The sequence below is a fragment of the Heterocephalus glaber genome, unplaced genomic scaffold (assembly GCF_053883595.1).
Source record: "Heterocephalus glaber isolate CG9 unplaced genomic scaffold, H.glaber_assembly_v1.0 deba00001444, whole genome shotgun sequence".
NCBI classification, from domain to species: Eukaryota; Metazoa; Chordata; class Mammalia; order Rodentia; family Bathyergidae; genus Heterocephalus; species Heterocephalus glaber.
The window spans coordinates 25,598,470-25,615,329 of record NW_028258297.1 but is presented as its reverse complement, the minus strand read 5'-3'; the positions used below and the strand labels follow the sequence as shown (position 1 = coordinate 25,615,329).

Here is a 16,860-nt window from a genome sequence, read left to right as displayed (position 1 = left end):
TGTCAAGCTGGTCAAGCTCGGGAGTCCACCCGCATCTTTAAGTTCTCTCTGCTTGCCATTTTCCACCGAGGGCCGAAATATCTCAGCACCAGCATTCCACAAACAGTTCTCATTTGTTCTAACTTAATACTTATTTTCCTACACTTTTTGTTTCTTTCTAGAGTTGGGCTTCCTGTGGGCATAAATATCAGCAAATTTGATAATAAACTGCATCCTCCTGCCCTACAGTGTCCATTTTTGCATCTTTTCTTTAAAAGCTCCTCTTTGAATAACATCTCTTCTGTGAGGACATGTGGCCTCACTGGCCGTAGATTGAGATAATTTGCAGTGACACCCTTCACTAGTATGAATAAAAGCTTCCACCATGTGAGTGATGGTTTCTAACCCACCTGAGGAGAGACGTTCCCCACATAGGGTCTGGTGCCCCCGGGTCAGCCCTTGCCATTCTAGGGTCCCCCACTTCAGAGTAGAGAGGGGACCTTTCCCGGTTCTTCTCTTCTGTCGTCTCCTCCACACGTGGGAGAAACGTGTGTGTGTTTCTCAAACCTAATTTGTCTTTGCATTGCATCACAGGTTCGTGTTGTCAGACTGGACTCATTTGCATGCACGATACTGACAGACACTATAGTGATTCTCCAGTGTGCCCGGATCAGCTTGGGGCACCCGTAAATGTTGGAATTGCAGGCAGATGTTTGTGTATATTCCAGGAAAGGCAGTTCCTGAGGTCGAAAAGGAATCCTTTGCCTCTAGAAGCTGAGAAATTACTGCTGCAATCTAGCTCCTCTTTCCATGAGCACTGCACCCGGCCCACTACCTCTCCTGTCCATATGACTTTAGTTGTCATTGTTGAGTTTGCCATAAATATTTTTGCATTAGTTTTTTAAAAAAGTACACTTGTCATCTGCAGAGGGTAGGTTCCAGATCCCCGCAGACACCCAAATCCAAGAATGCTCAAACCCCTTTATAAAATGGCGTGTAACCTAAATATCCTCCCATATACTTTAAATCATCTGTAGATTACTTACAATACCTAATAAGCTGTAAATGTTATGTAAGTAGAAGTTCTACTGCATTGTTTAGAGGATAAAGAAAAACATCGAAAAGTTCCATACCAATATAATTTTAAGAATGTATTTTTAATCCACAGTTGGTTACATCTGCAATGTGGATGCCATGGATATGTAGCGATGACTGTACTGCATGGAATTATTATTATCATTATCATCATCATTATTATTGTCTGCCCTAGTTTCCGGGTTTTCTAAGGTGCTTAAATCTCACACCTGAGGCCAGTGTCTCGCTTGCTTCACCTTTGCCCAGGACCTAGCAGGCTGCTACTCAGTCTTCTTCCCTCCAGCCTCTCGCCTCCTCCCCAGCCGCTGGTCCACATGAGCCCATTTCCCAGTCCATACTCTCTTCATGTTCTTTTTCAAGGGGCTGCTGGCTCTGTGTCTCTCCCAGAGCATTAAAGGCACAAAGAACTCTTGCTCCAACTTCCAGCTCTCCACTGAGCAGCAGAAAGCATTTTAGCCTCCAAGAGACATGTGGCAAAGTAACCTAGCTCTCTCATCTCTGTCCTGCCCCACCCCTAAGGTGGATGGAGCACTTCCTATATACCAGGTGCAGCGCTTGTCCTTTTAGGGATTATTGCAGTTCACATTTAAGTTTAGAAGGTAAGCACTGTTCTTGGCCCTGTTTTACAATTTAGGAAGTGGTGGTTCCAAGATATAATTTATAGATGGCTACTGAGCTGGTTGATGGCAGGACCAGGATTTTGACTCAGGATGATCTGACTCCAGAACCCAAACTCTTATCTAACATGCTACATGCCTCTTGACACCTTGGGCTCACTGCCCCAAAGCAGAAATGAGGAGGAATCTCGTAGTCATGTTCGCAATGGTGAGTGGCGAGCCATGGGCCAGCCTGGTTGCCAGCGGGTTTCTTGCCACAAACTCCTTTGTGACTAAAACTAGGTAAAAGTTAGAAAAAAATCTACAAAACGAAGTTTACAAGAAAAAGTGGTTTGAGGGAATTTAATGTGACTTTAGATCTAAGCAGGAACATGAAGCATCTGTTTTTGGACTTTCGTCATGAAGATAACCTTCCAGCCTCACCTGGAAACTGTGTGTGAGGTCTAGGGTGACCTTGGGAACAAAAATAGGCAGTATTTTGGAACATCCAATCCCTTGTGATGGAATCTGTGTGCAGAAAGCAATTTTGATCAAATAGTGCATCCAAGGTTAGAGGCAAGTTCAGAAGACCAAGAGCCAGAGCTTATCGGGAAGCAGTGCAAAGGGCCTGGGGATACTTGGGTTCTTTGGAAGGTAGGGCACATGGGGAGAATTGCAGGGTGAGCCCTGCCGGCCCCGCCCCTCCGCAGAGGTCTGAAGATGCCATCTGGGCACTGCATAATTCTGGATCTAACACTAAACCAGGCCTGCCACGAGAGGTTGACTTTATTGCTTATCATTCCTAACCCTTTGCATTTTTACACTGCACTTGAGAGTACAGGGACTTTTATGTCTGATATTTCCTTTGACCCAGAGGAAATTCACTGATAGGGATAAATTGGAGATAGAGTTCTGGCACTACACGTGCTCAGCGTGACTCGGGAAAGTCTGTTCAGCCTCTCTGAACGTCAGTGTGTTTTGCTGACTTGAGCCTTTCCGCAGAGTAGCTACTGAAGCAACGTGGATGGAGGAGAAGCTGGTAATATTTGGAGCTGCACAGACCTGAAGCATGCTGGTTGCCCAAGCGTCCAAGCCAGAGAGGGAGCTGATGATGAGAGGAGCCAGGAGGGCGGGTGGTGGTCACAGGCTGCAGGGCCAGCCCGAGGGGGTCATCTGGCATGGGGGTGTTTGGCTCAGAGTCTGGGCCACGTGTGCCAGGCACCACATGGACATCACGGAGGAATCCCACACACACACATGCACACACTTCAAGTCTTAATGTGTATTCCTAAAGATCAGCAATTGTGTCTCTCAGAAGATAGAAGAGACAATGAGGGGCACTGCTACTGTGGACTCAAGTTTGAAAAATAAGGAGGAATTGGTTGGCAAAGTAGAAATGATAAGAACTTTTGGTGAGATTGAAAAATATCACCCTCATCAAATATCATCATTTTTTCATCATTAGGGAAGGGAAATGAAAGGCACCATGAGATGTGTTTTCTTGACTAAAGACAAAATGTAGACATTTGGAGGAAAAATACCTATAGTTCCATAAACTGAAAAGCTGTAACACAACTTGGGAGAGTCAGAGTGGTCTTGAATGTGAAATTTTGGCACTTAACATCTGTACATGACTCTTACTGGAACAAGAAGGGGGAAGACAACTACAGCATTTGGTTCTACAATGGAGTACTACTCTGCCATGAAGAAGGATACATTTGTCATTTGTAGGAAAATGGATGCACCTTGAAATCATGATGTTAAATCATACAATTAGTCATTTGTAGGAAAATGGGTGCACCTTGAAATCATAATGTTAAATGAAATCATACATGCAAGCTTAAATACTACATGGTTTCTCTTATGTGAGAAACCCATAAGTATAAATTAAATAGCAAAATAAAACATAGATAATAGGAAACAGGGAGGTAGATCTTTTGTGAATGAGAAAGGGACCAAGAGATAGAGGGAGGGAGAAAGGAGGGAAGGGGAAGAGAACGTAAGAAAGACAAAGACTAAGTCGTGGTGAACGTAATAATTGTGTACTGTAAACATGTACTAGTAAAGGGGGCCAGGGATTTAACTCAGTGGTGTCACCGCCTGCTGCTCAAGCACAAGGACCCGAGTTCGATCCCCAGTACCAAAAAACAAAATAAAAAAACAAACATACACTAGTAAAAATTAAAATGTATAAAAAACATCTAATGAGGCTATATTGGGGATAGGCTCTGATCTACTCAATTTTTAAGCAGATTTTTAAAAAAATATAAAATACATGCTTAATATAAAGAATTGGGAAATACAAAATGAAAAAGACAAACTTACCTAAAATTCTACTATTGTGACAATTGCTGTTAATATTTTATACTTTATAATCTTTTCTGTGCATTTTTGAGATTATTGTATGATTACCATATTTTGGTTTTCAGTGTGAACTTATACTCTACAAATACTTCTTTTTTTTTTTTTCTTTGGTAGCGGGGATGGAACTCAGGACCTTGTGCTTGCAAGACAGGCGCCAGAACCACTGAGCTAAATCCCCGGCCCACTCTACAAATACTTTGTTATTGGTTGCATAAATATCGTACATGTTATCAGTAGTTTACTTAACTACTATTCTTTTATTTATGTTCCCATTTTTTCACCATTCAAAATAACACTGCTATGAACATCTTTATGCATGAGACATTTTTCTGTATGCTGAGTTATTTCTTTAAGGTAGATTGTCAGAAACTAACATTTACTGGGCTCTTAAAATACCACCAGCTCAGTTGCCAGAAAGATCATGCCAACTTAGCTTCCCACTACTTTATACCACTCTAATGAGCTCAGATTTTTAAAAAGATGTATAAAAGGGTGGAAAAAACAACTTGCTGAAAAGAAAAATGTAAAGGAGAATTTCTTAGATCTAGAATGTTAAAACCAATTGCGCTGGAAACTAGGAGAGAGGCCACAGGGAACAATGAATGTCGGGGGGGCAGTGCTAGAAGAATAAACGTGGGATCTGCTCATCAGTTGGGTTGGATGGACAAACATTCCCAGCTGTGAAGCCAAAACACAACTGTTCACCTCTCTTTCTTCCTACTTTTCCGTCAAGGAGAATGACAGACTCAAACAGATAGTGTACATGGTGACAGGGAGTTGAAGCCCATGATGAGTGCATTCACTGTAAAAATGTAAATTACTGTAAATAACTTCCAGGCTCTTCACCCAAATAAATATCCTCCCTGGGAGAGAATTTCCATGGGTGGAACAGAAGCCACCCTGATAGTGACCCTAAGGGAGGGGGAAATGGAAACGGTACTATAAGAAAGAAGAGGAACTGTTGTTAGCTTGATGTTAGGAGTACAAAGGGAGGAAAGTGTACATATTGACTAAAACAGCTAACTTGAAAGAACTCTCAGATGAAATTCCGGACAGATTTTCATACCTGTGTGTGATGAGCACTTAGGGAAAATTCCCATCAGGCCCTACCCCAGCTCCTGCTCTTCCGCTTCACCCTCTTCAGTGAGTTTGGTGTGAATTCTTGCTACTGTATTTCTGGACAATAGGAAACTATTCTACTGAGTTTATGATGGTGCCTCTGGGGATGAGTTTGGAAAAGGTAGTCCAAATACCAGCAGAGTGTTTAGATGGATTCACAGTTGAGCCACTGTGCTCAAAAGGAGCCAGTCCTTTGACTTGTGTCCATCCAAAAGGAAGTGCTTGATGTGTCCCTGGAGGGCTCCAGGTCAGCTCTCACCTGATCAGCACCCTGTCCGTCACCTGCTGAGGTGGTGGGTACTTGTCAGAGCTGCAGAGGAAAGGAAGCTACAGGGTACAGAAGGTCCGGGAGAGGTCCCAAGCTGGAGAAACTGCAGCAAGCTGTAATGATGAAGCTATTATTGATCAACGTACGTTCTTACAGTTGGATTCCAAACACCATGTAAATGTGTGCAGGGTAGGATAAGAGTATAAAAATAGTCATGGTAATAACAAGAGTAAAAAACAGCTAATATTTATTACATTCTTTCTCTGTACTAGGTACTGAGCTGTGTCTTTTAGATCATCCTTATCAGTTACATAATTTTACACTAGTTTTATGTCATCTGAAAATCTGATAAGCCTGTCACCTGTAGTCTAATGCTACTTAGTTTACAGGTTGAAAGTTTCCCCTATTCTTCAGTTAAGTTCAGTGAGGTAGAGAGGTTAAGTAACTTGCCCAAGGCCACACGGCTAGGAAATAGAAGTTCTGTGTTGTTGGTGCTCAGTGCTTGCATGCTTAACCCTTGGGAAACGTTTTTCTTTTTTCTTTTTAATTCTTGAATTTAATTTTATGTCCTATCAAAATGCCAAATAAGCCTAGACAGAGAGGCAGGTGGTAACACTGCGGATGTTGGTTCTGAGCAACCGGCTTCAATGCCTGCTTATTTAGCCAAGGCACTTCTCTTTTGTAAGCGAAGATTTTCTCCTTTGTAAATGGAGGTGGTGATGTTCCTGCAGGATTCTAGTAGAAATTAAATGAGTTAGATAACTCATGTGCACAAAGAGCACTTGTGTTTGGTGTTTTGGGGCCACTTGAGAATATGGTGGATATTAGCGGTTGGAACTGTGGAGCTGGGCATGGTGGCACATGCGTGTCATCCCAGTACTCTGGGAGGCTGACACGGGAGAATTGCAAGTTCAAGCCCAGCCTGGGCAACTTGGCAAGGACTTCACTTGAAATAAACAAAGGGCTGGGGATGTAGCTCAGTGCAAAGGGCCGGTGTTCAGTCCCCACTATGAAAGAGACGGGGGTGGGGGGGGTGGAGAGACAGAGAGAGAGAGAGAGAGAACAGTAGCAACAATGGAGCGGACAATCCCAGCACCACCATTTCCATTTACGTGTACTGCATTTTTCTCATCTGTAAGACAAGATTCATAATCATGGCAGAAGCACTCAGTAATTGTGGACTGTTACTGTCCATAGATAGAGAAGGGAAGGTGCTGGTCCTATTCCTGCACCACCTTTAGTGATGGTGCCACAGAGCATCTCCAGGGGAGGTGGGCAGGTTACTGAGGGTCTAAAACTGCAGGGCAGAAGATATGTTTGGGCCAACAAGGGTGCTTGGTCTGGAGGTGAGCTGACCAGGCAAGGAAGTGTGGTGACTGCGGTGACTGTGTGGAGGGTTACAGAGTTTCTGTGTGTCCTCTGGTCACAGTACTGTACAACATGGGATACTGACAAGGGTCAAGGCACTTGGGGCGGGTTGACTGTAGTTCAGTCTTAACTTGTTTGTTGTAGTTTCCCAGTCGGTGAAGTGGGGTCAGGATTGGACTAAGTCATCTTTGTGGTGTCTCTCACTGCTCACATTTTATGGTTCTGCTCTCCAAACTGTACAATCTCGAGCAAATTCATTTGTACAGAAGGTTGGGGGTAAAGGATGTTTTTGGTGAACAACTGCTATACCAAAAGTACTTGGGCTTGGGGATGTAGCTTAGTGGTAGAGTACTTGCCAAACATGCATAAGGTCCTGTGTTCAATCCCCAGTACCAACAAATAGAGCGAGAGAGAGAGAGAGAGCGAGCAAGAGCTTGAGACAAATATTGCTCAAAGCACGTCTACTGGCCATGAGCCCTCTTGTTTCCTTATCTGTTTAACTGAAATGAGAACCCAACTAACTGTGGGAGACATTTATGAGAATTTCACAAGGTGATGTGCGGGGAAGCAACAGCTCAACTCCAAAGACACAAACTGCTATGTTTATCATTGCCATGGCTGGCTTACAGTTTTCCCAAGAATTAGAATATAATAAAATAGTCTTAAGCACTCATCTATCTTCCATGACTCTCCTTCAGGAAGTTACAAAATCTCAAGGTCTTGGGGTCATGATCATGAGCAAAGAGAAATTTTGTAGGAAAAAAAAAACCAACAGCTCCTAGCTGTGTGTATTCTTGGTTCATAAGATCCAAATTAAATAGGGGCATATTGACTGTATTAAGCCCAAAGGGAATAGTGATTGTAGGCTCTCAGCCCCTCGTTTTACAGATGAAGCCACTGAACCTGCCCAGAGTCACATGTCAAATAGTGGCTAATCTGGGAATAAAATCCAGGCTCTGACTCCCAGCACACTTTTCATCATGAGTTTAAGCATAACTCAGAAAGTTTGAAATGAGAGCAAGAATGTCCTGATGTATGTATCTGGCCGCCCCTTTGAACGTGAAATTGGGAAAATAGGAAAGTTTAAGAGCCTGGGTAAATATATCATTGAAGGGTGCCATACCAGAACTTGATTTAATTCCCCTTGGAAGAAAAACTGCAGTGGAATTCTTAGTAATTTTCTTAATCGTAGCAGTTCACTTCCTTCATACAAAATTCTTCCCAAATAGCCTCACATTAATTGGCATTAAAATTCTGATCTTAGTAAATGTCTCTCATGGGTTTGTTACCTGCACAAGTAGTGATAGATGCACAAGAATGCACTCCTGCTCTCTCTCTCCTTTTTTCTTTTTCTTGATGATCACTCACATTATATCCTTTAACTCTGTTGAGTTAAAATTGCAAGGGACAACTGTAAAACAAGTTGTACGCATCCCTCCCTCATCCTGTCTGCACAACCTCTGTCCCATTAGTGGCTGTGAATCACGTGACCCATCAAAACTGAGCTTGATGGAACAGCCATGGAAATGGGGCTTCATTCCTGGCAGTAAAAGCCGAGTTCCCCCACACCTCTCTCCTCTCCCCATTTATAAATTGTTTCTCCAGAGATCTACAAATCCTTTTTTTTTTTCTTTTTCTTTTTGCTACGCTTTTAGTTTGTTGGTAACTTGAGAAAGCCTCTGAGGCTCTCAGGCTTGGATGCGTAGGAATCACTTCACTCAGTCTTTTGAATCCCTAACAGATGTTGAAAACCAGTGTCGATGCTGAGTCTAGTTGGGAGATGCTTGGGTAAGCAGAGTGATAGGGTAAGACACAGACTCTAGAGATACATGCCTGGGTTCTCATCCCAGCTCATCTTGTTCTAGGGCCATACAGCCTTGGTCAAATCCCTTAAATGTACTGAGCCTCAGTTTCCTAATCTGACCCCCTGTCTCATGGGATGCCTGAGCATGCAGTTAAATGAACTAATATATATAAAGTACTTAGAACCGTGCTAGGTGCATAGAAGTGCTTCATAAATGACTAGTAAATTAAATGGTCTCGAGTAGACCAGCATCCCCTCTGTGCTCTATTCTGCTTGGAGTTAGCTGCTTTAACACACGGGCCTTAGTGGGCCCACAGGTGTGGGAGAAAGGGCTTCTCTTTCCTCAATTAGAATTGCAAAGCATATTCTATAGCACAACCTCTTTGTTTGATTGAATTAGAAAGGAAATAGCAGTGGGACCAGCTTTCAGCAGAGAAGCATATCTGACCACTTTCCAGTTGGGTGAACTGTCCACCTCTCTTTATGCTAATGCAGGAGCAGTGACAGATCAATTTATTGAACGGCCTCGAGCAGGTAGCTTGTTCCATCTTGATTGCGTACGTAAAACTGCTAGGATCACCCAGTTTCGCTGGCATGGGTGGATCCCTGTTGTACACAAGCGTGGAGCTTTGAGCATCGGTTCCTGGGGAGGGGGTTTCCACGCTGCTGTGGCGCTGGCTGCCCCTAGGGCTGAGCTGTGGGAGAGGTTCATGGGAAGTGAGAAGAGAAACTGTTGTTCTTAACCGGCAGTGCTGTTTGGAGTGTATAACTCTTCTTGTGTTTAGGGAAAGATTACTCATGAGTATTTTCTCCCGTAGAATATAAAGAACCTGAAGCTACTACTTGCGTCTCCCACCCCCTTCTCACTGCCTCCCTCTGTTTCCCTGTGTCCCCTGCAGAAACTTCAGCATTTTACTTTCATTTCCCCTTCTGGGCAGGATTCGGTTCTGTATTTGCTTTGGAGCCTGCACTTCCACGAGCTGCCCCACGCTTTTCCCTGTTTCTGCCTAAGCACCCTCTACTCTCTGGCCCTGCCACCACCAGTGCTTTCCTGGGCCAAACTTGGCTGGAACCTCCCGTTTGTCCCCTAAGGGCCACTGTACTTCTGCTCCTCTTGTGAGGGAGCAGAGGTCAGGCATCTACAATAACAAGTCACTCTGCTCTTCTCCTCAAAGCTGACACCACTGAGCATAGGAAGTAAGGTTTAAGATTTTAACTGGTTCAAAAATTGGCTGCCATTCCCATCTTACTGTGGTCCCAGTTACGAATGTTCAAGTCACTGGGAAGAGGTGGGCCCCACCTGTACCTGGGGCCATTCTTAATAGGCTTTGCTTTCTGGCCCAATCAAGAGTCAGAAACAGAACCATGGATCCTTCAATGCCCATGTTTTATTCTAAAGGTCATAAAGCAGCCGTGTACCACAAGTCATTATTCCATAGTGCTGTTTATTTTTTTATTTGAAAAACATTATTATAAAATTTTAAGAATTCTTAGAGGCTATCTCTAATTATCCCAATGTCCAATAGTTCTTTATTGGTCCCTTACAAGATGGACTGGTTTGGAGGGGACTTCCAGAGTTGGAAGAAGCCAGCCACCCTTCTTCAGAACTATATTCTGCAGAGGCCGTGCTAGGAAGACAGCCAACAGTCGTGCCCAGAGCCCTGGCCGTTGTCCAGGGGGCCAGAGTCCTGTGTGCCGGCTCAGCCACCCATCTAGCACATCGGTGCTTTGTCTTGCCTGGATTCCTTCCAAGAGTGAACACTTTTATAGCACATTCCAGGGTCCCCCTTAGTTTCAATAACTTATGTGAGAGCCTGAAGCTCTTCTTAGCACACATTGATTCCACTGCGCTGGGTCTGAACTATTGATTTGCACCACTTGATTTTCGAGAATGGAACTCTGTGGAGCATCTACATTCTTTTGACTTAGGGGTTCTTAAATTTTGTTGTCAGGACTCTCTTTACTTCTTGAAAATTACTGAAAACTCCAAAGAGCTTTTGCTCATGTGAGTTATATCTTATCTAAATTTACTATGAGAATTTAAAAATATTCATTAACTTAATGAAAAATAATAACCATGTGTCATTGAGGAATTAAACCATTAAAACCCAATGAGCTACATTCCATCCCCAGCCTTTTCTTTTTTTTGAGACAAGATCAAAAATGTGTGCCCCTCCAAAATATTGTGCAAAGAATAGTAGTGTTGTACATGTTTGCAAGTCTTTTTAGGACCTAGCTTAATAGAAGACAGCTAGATTCTTTTAGAGCTTGTTGCAGTATCACATGTCACACAGGTATGCTCATGAACATATGAGAGCAACAAAGGCAAATGCTCTCAATTGTTATGAAAAGAATTGAACTACATAGACACCCTGCAGAGATCTCGGGGAACCCTCACTTTTCTAATTCCTTCAATGACATATCAAAGATTTCCCACAATAGCAAAGTAAACTAAAAATGTAGATTCATAGTTGTGGTGTCAGAGACCCAACCTGATCACCTGAGCAGCCTGACTCCAGCCCTCCACCAGCCCACATTGGTCCTAGTCAATGCAAGTACCACTCTCCCTAGAAACTTCTAACATCAGCACTTCCAATAAGAGGCAAAAGCCCTTTCATCCTTACCTTGCCCTCTTACTCCCAGAGCCCGGCTGCTGGTTTCCCAGAGGCTGAGTGAATCGCTCTTCCTGAAAGAAGGTTCAGAAGACACTTCATTATTTGGCAGCTCTGGAAGGTCAAGGCCAGGTCTGGGACATTCTCACTTCAGAAACACTCAGAGGCGACAGTCGATCCCCTCTGATTCTAAGGCCCCATGCAAGCACATAGATTTGTCAGGATTCTGGGCCTCTTGTATACCTCAGGCCACCCCTAGGGCAGCGCTCTAAAACCTATCACCCTTTACATATTTTTTTTAAATGTGTTTTTCCCCCCATTTTGCCTCTAAATAAAAAGTTAGTCTGACAGCACACTTGAGCCATTATGAAGCTAGAATTTTAACCTGGGACTTATAATTGAATATAAGGGCCTGAGATGTAGAGACTCGATTTTGTTAACCATTTAGAGATCTTTCCCCTTGTTTCAACTGACTTAACTGACGAGACCTTTTTCTCTCTCCCTTTCTGCCTCTCTCTCTCTCCAACAGGCTTGCAGCCAATCTACTGGAGCAGGGATGACGTAGCCCAGTGGCTCAAGTGGGCTGAAAATGAGTTTTCTTTAAGGCCAATTGACAGCAACACATTTGAAATGAACGGCAAAGCGCTCCTGCTGCTGACCAAAGAGGACTTTCGCTACCGATCTCCTCATTCAGGTGAGCACCTGCCTTTGGGCCGAGGCGGACTCCACGTGGATAGCCTCTGTCTCCGAGGTTGGTCTTTGACATCACTTTTCCTGCATCAGGAACCTGCACACGTGATCATCACTGGCGCAGGGACAGACAGTGGCGGCTCAGCAGAAGACAGATCCCACTTTCATAAGCCAGTGTGAGGGGAGAGGAAGAGCCTCCCAGGTCTGGGTGGGGCGTGACAGTTGGAGGTTGCCCACTTATTACCTACTAAGCCTGGAGCTCGAGCGATGTTGTACTGCCATCAAGGAAAGGAGACACCACTCCTGCCCTTTCATCAACTTGAGAGCGAGTGTAGGTCAGGAGCTGATGGATTAAAAACCGACTATGCCTGGGAGCGTGGGGGGGGGCACACCTGTTTCCCAGCTCCCAGGAGGCTGAGACAGGAAGATTGCCATGAGTTCAAAGCCAGCCTGGGCTACATAGTGAGTTCAAGGCCAGCCTGAACCATGTAGCAAGATTCTGTCTTTAAAAAGAAAAAAAAAAAAACAGACGAGAGCAAGGACGTGGGCATTCCTGATTGCTGAGTAAAAGAATGTAGAAAGGAAATAGGAACAAGGAACCTGGGGAATAGGGGGATCCTAGTAGCCAAACTGAGTTTAGAAATACTATAAACTCAAAGAGCTTCCAGTAATTTCCTTCAAAAGTACTGACATCTTTGAAGTCATGTCTGTTGTAGCTTTAGAAATCCTGAAAAATAAAAGCAGAAGTTTCTTCAGGCCCATCTCAGATTTGTCACAATGTGGGCTCCTAAGACCACACTAGAAGATTCAAGTCAGCAACAAGCATTGGCACCTGCTGCAGAGAGTGCTGCTGACATAGATAAGCCTTCAGAAATGCTTCTCAATATCACTTCTCTGCCTATGGTTTTTAGGAAGGCAGGTATCTGGTAACTATGTGTCAGTGGGGAACTCTGGGCTCTAATTTATGCCTCTTGAGAGATTAGTTACCAGAGCACTAAAAGGTCCTTGTCCTATTGAGTCTCGTTGTAGACCCTACCTTTGATGTGAGTTGCCTGGCAGAGCCCCTTTTCTCCTTGGCAAAGGACAAACACCCTGCATAAGACGTTGGCATTGTCCCTAAGTGCATGTAACCCTCATTTACCCTGGAGGCCTGCCAGCAGCTAATAAACTAACCGACATGAGGAAACTGCCCCATTCCAGGGGTGAGATGAGCCTGTAGAGTACTGGCTCCCTGCTCTTTCCAGTTGCAGCAGATGGTTTATATGAAGAAATGCTAACGGGGAAGTTTACCCAAAAGTATAGATGTTACTAAGACTTGAAAGTTTATAGCTCTGAAAGCAGCTGATTTTTAAGTTTTTATCAGGGACACAGGCATACCAGAAACGTTTTGTCTCAAACTTAGAATAAGAAAACTGTAAACAACTATATGAGTAAATGAAACTATCCAAAGTAGTTCCTTTGAATTGATTGCAAAATACTTCCCTTTTCTGTTCTAGAAACTAAGCGGTGTTATATTCAGAGGCAATGTTACATGTCTAGAGGCAAAAACCCCTAACTCTTTCGGTTTCCAGTGAAACCAGTTGTGTAAAGCAAACAAAGGAAAACCCAGTGATGTGTTGTGACTTGATTTGACTTAGACCTTGGCCCAGCTTTCCTCCCAAGTCTGTGAATTTCCCTGCATCACCTCTCAGGTGCTCTACTTCGTTGCTTTCTCAGCCCTTTTCTAGGGTAGGCCATGGGGAAGATGGTCCTGTTCCCGGGAAGTTACTGTCCAGTTGGAGAGGCAGGACTGCATGGACCCTGAAGGCCAAATAGAGCTGGAGAAGGGAGAGCCAGAATAGTAAAGGTCTTGTGAGAAGAGGAATGGAGTTGGTCTAGAACATGAAGGGCCGGCAGAAGTGAGTCACGGAGGGTAATTGGAATGGCCTGGTATTCTTGAGCAACAATGGAAAAGTCCATCTGATGTGTGGAAGAGGCAGGAGTCAGGAGGGCCAGCTCAGGCTGGTGCTCTAGTTCAGACATGAGGTGCTGCAGACCACAGTTAGGTGGTGGCAGTAGAGATCCATTCTGTGAGCATTCACTGAGCACCTGAGGCAAGGACACAGCACTCTGGGGTACCTAGGTAGGAGAGGCCCTTCATAGCTAGATGGTCAAATGAAGCTTGGCAATGTGGTAAAGGAGATGGGGGGGTGGGAAAGTGGTCTGAGGAGAAGGCATAGGCTGGTTTGTGAAAGAGGAGTTCAGAGACAAGGCTGAGTACTCTATGAAGCCCTGTCCACTATCACTCCTGGCCCCTCCCCTTCCTTTTCAGATTCCCTCCAGCGCACAGCTCGCACGCACTATTATACATGATCATATTCTATGCCGTCTTCTTCCCCTAGAGTACACAGTTCAGTGCACACAGGAACCGTATCCTGTCAGGCTGCCCTGTCTCCTGTACCTAACACAGGACTTGACAGCCAGTTGGCACTCGATAAATATTGGTCAGATTGTCCGGAAAGCCATGGACAGAGCTTCAAGGTGATACCTGCCAGTCCTAGCTGCAGGAAAACTCAAGAAAGTGCAGAGGATGTTGTCTGACGGTCTGGAGGACAGAACCAAGGAGCAAAAGAGAACCACCACCCTGTGCTGTGGCTGCCCAGCAGGTGGTGCGGTGCGATATTGCCACTGGTGCTGTCCTTAGGGAGGAACAAGGTGGAAACTTTGCAAAATCTTTTTCTTTCTCAGATGGAATATTTGCCACTGTTTCCTCTGATGTGAGCTTTCTCCTTCAGTTTCGAGTCTGACACAAATCACATCACTTCCTTTGATTTTATTTTCTTACCCATAAAATGGGATGTTTGCCTTGTGGATCGTGAGTTCCCTTCAGCTCTTCATGGTTTGGTCCAGCTTCTACCCTGAAACATCCTTAAGCTTCCAGTAAACAGTACAACCACCCACCCTGCAGACCGTGAATACATACTGTCTCCTCCAGCCCAATCATCTTGTACAACTTAGCCCAGACCCACCCCGACCTGGGATCGTGTTTTGCTACCTAAGGAGAATCAGGAGTAGCTTCTCACAACTCATGGCAATGCTGGAGCAAAACAGAAGCATCTGCCTATCCCATCATCATGAAGACACGTTTCCTTCTTTCACTCAGCCTCATTTCCTGCCTGGCCTTTCCCAAAACTCTGCTCTCCTAACACAGTTCATGTCCAGTGTAGCAAGGAGAGAACTAGACTTGGTGCATTATATTTACCTGAAATATTAATACACCTTCAGTTCAAATACAGTAGGCTCCCTGAATGCCATATGCTCTATTCTTTGGCCAATTTAACAAATTAAATTTATCCACTTCCAGGACAAGAGTCTTCCTTTTTCACCACTACAATAAAGCAGGGAACACTTGGAATGTGCTTTAAATAACTGCCTGCTCTCTAAACAGAAGAACGTTGAAGATAAATGGAGTATTTTCTTTGGAGTAATCTCCCAGTGATATAAGATGCAACTTTAAAACATTTGTAAAGCTAAAGAGTACATGTAAAGAATACATGTAAAAAGATCCACAGTTTATACAGAGTCTCACCTGGGTAGAATAATTTTACCTAATCCTTGAACTAGATGGTTGCCACATTAAATGGTTCTGGGTGATTTAAATTTAGAGAGATATTTGATTACTAGATTACTTTGAGACTCTAAGAAAACATATTAATAAGGGGAAATAGATAAGTTAGTATTTATTCTTAGAGTTAATTCATTACATGGCATTCAGGTGGAATAGATTTATGTACCCATTATATGAACAGAAACCCCAAGTTATTATTAATTTATTCACGTTATGCTCTCTGTGCTTAAAAGGGAAGAAAGAAACATTTTCAAAATTCATTCGATTCAGTTTTTTAAACACATCGGGGAGTTCCTAAATGTATTGGGAATTTTGGTGTACAGAAATGAGCTCTCTTTCAGTGTACCACAGTGTGATTTTGCAGATCATGTCTTCCCTTTCCAACCCACCAGAACCTTTATCTTTGGAAATGTGCTTTGCTGAGGCCAGGGATTTAGCTCAGTGGTTCTGCCGCCTGCCTCACAAGCGTAAGATCCCAAGTTCGATCCCTGGTAACCCCCACCAAAAAAGGAAATGTGCTTTGCTTGTATTTAAATATAGTAAAATTCCATTTCAAAGTTAAAAACTGAGAATACTAATCTTTATCTATGTATAGTTCCTTGGACCAGTTGGCCTGGATTTCTGTTGCACAACAATAGATGGTTTGCTAGATTGAGTGGCAGTGTCTACTGGAATCCAGGCAAAGAATGTAAGGATCCAGATCACAGAAGGGGACCCAGAAATGTGGGAGCTGATGCAAGCATGCCCCTTTCTGAGGACACCCCTAGTCCACTCTGTCTCTCCTTCCTTCATTTTTGAACAAGTAAGATGTAAAAGAGACACACATCAGAGACATGCTTAGAGAAGTCACTTACGGGGAAGTGGTTTATTTGTTAGCACTTCCCTTGACTAGTTTGTGAAGTGGTAACCGATCCTTCTGTCATGCAGAGTGATGTTAGGCTAACAAGGGAGACAGAGTGCTCAGCGCCTCCTTTAACAATGCATGTAATTATTACATTTCTGTTCAAGAGCTTATTACTTACCTCTTATTCTATATCCAGCTAAAGAAAACTGCCTTATTGTATCTGTTTTCTAACTGATTGATTCTTGTCATAAATATAATATTCACATTTTTCCACTACCTTCCCTTTTTTCTCAGGACATAAAGGTAAATTTCAAATATTTGTTCCAAAGACTAGCTTATTTTTATACTCACAGAATGTACTCCATATTAAATAAAAAAATTTGTAATTCAGTCATTCTATAGAAATAGATTGAATGAGATGCTTAGAAACTTGGACGGAGGTGAGTTCAAATTTCCAGCATGCCAGGACAGGAACAGGCATGTTTGGGCCACTTCTGGGTTTCCCCAGGCTGCA

At 43.6% G+C, this 16,860-nt stretch overlaps 1 protein-coding gene across 6 annotated transcripts in view; it reads left to right on the top strand.

The window, feature by feature from the left end:
* Etv6 (ETS variant transcription factor 6) overlaps window positions 1-16,860 on the top strand; it is a 217,539-nt gene that overhangs the window by 160,223 nt on the left and 40,456 nt on the right. For all 6 annotated transcript variants that reach the window (XM_021259176.2, XM_004845875.3, XM_087214089.1 and 3 more), the window contains one exon: window positions 11,735-11,899. In XM_021259176.2, coding sequence (XP_021114835.1) covers window positions 11,836-11,899 — 64 coding nt within the window. In that variant the 5' untranslated portion in view covers window positions 11,735-11,835. The remainder of the gene's footprint in view (window positions 1-11,734; window positions 11,900-16,860) is intronic.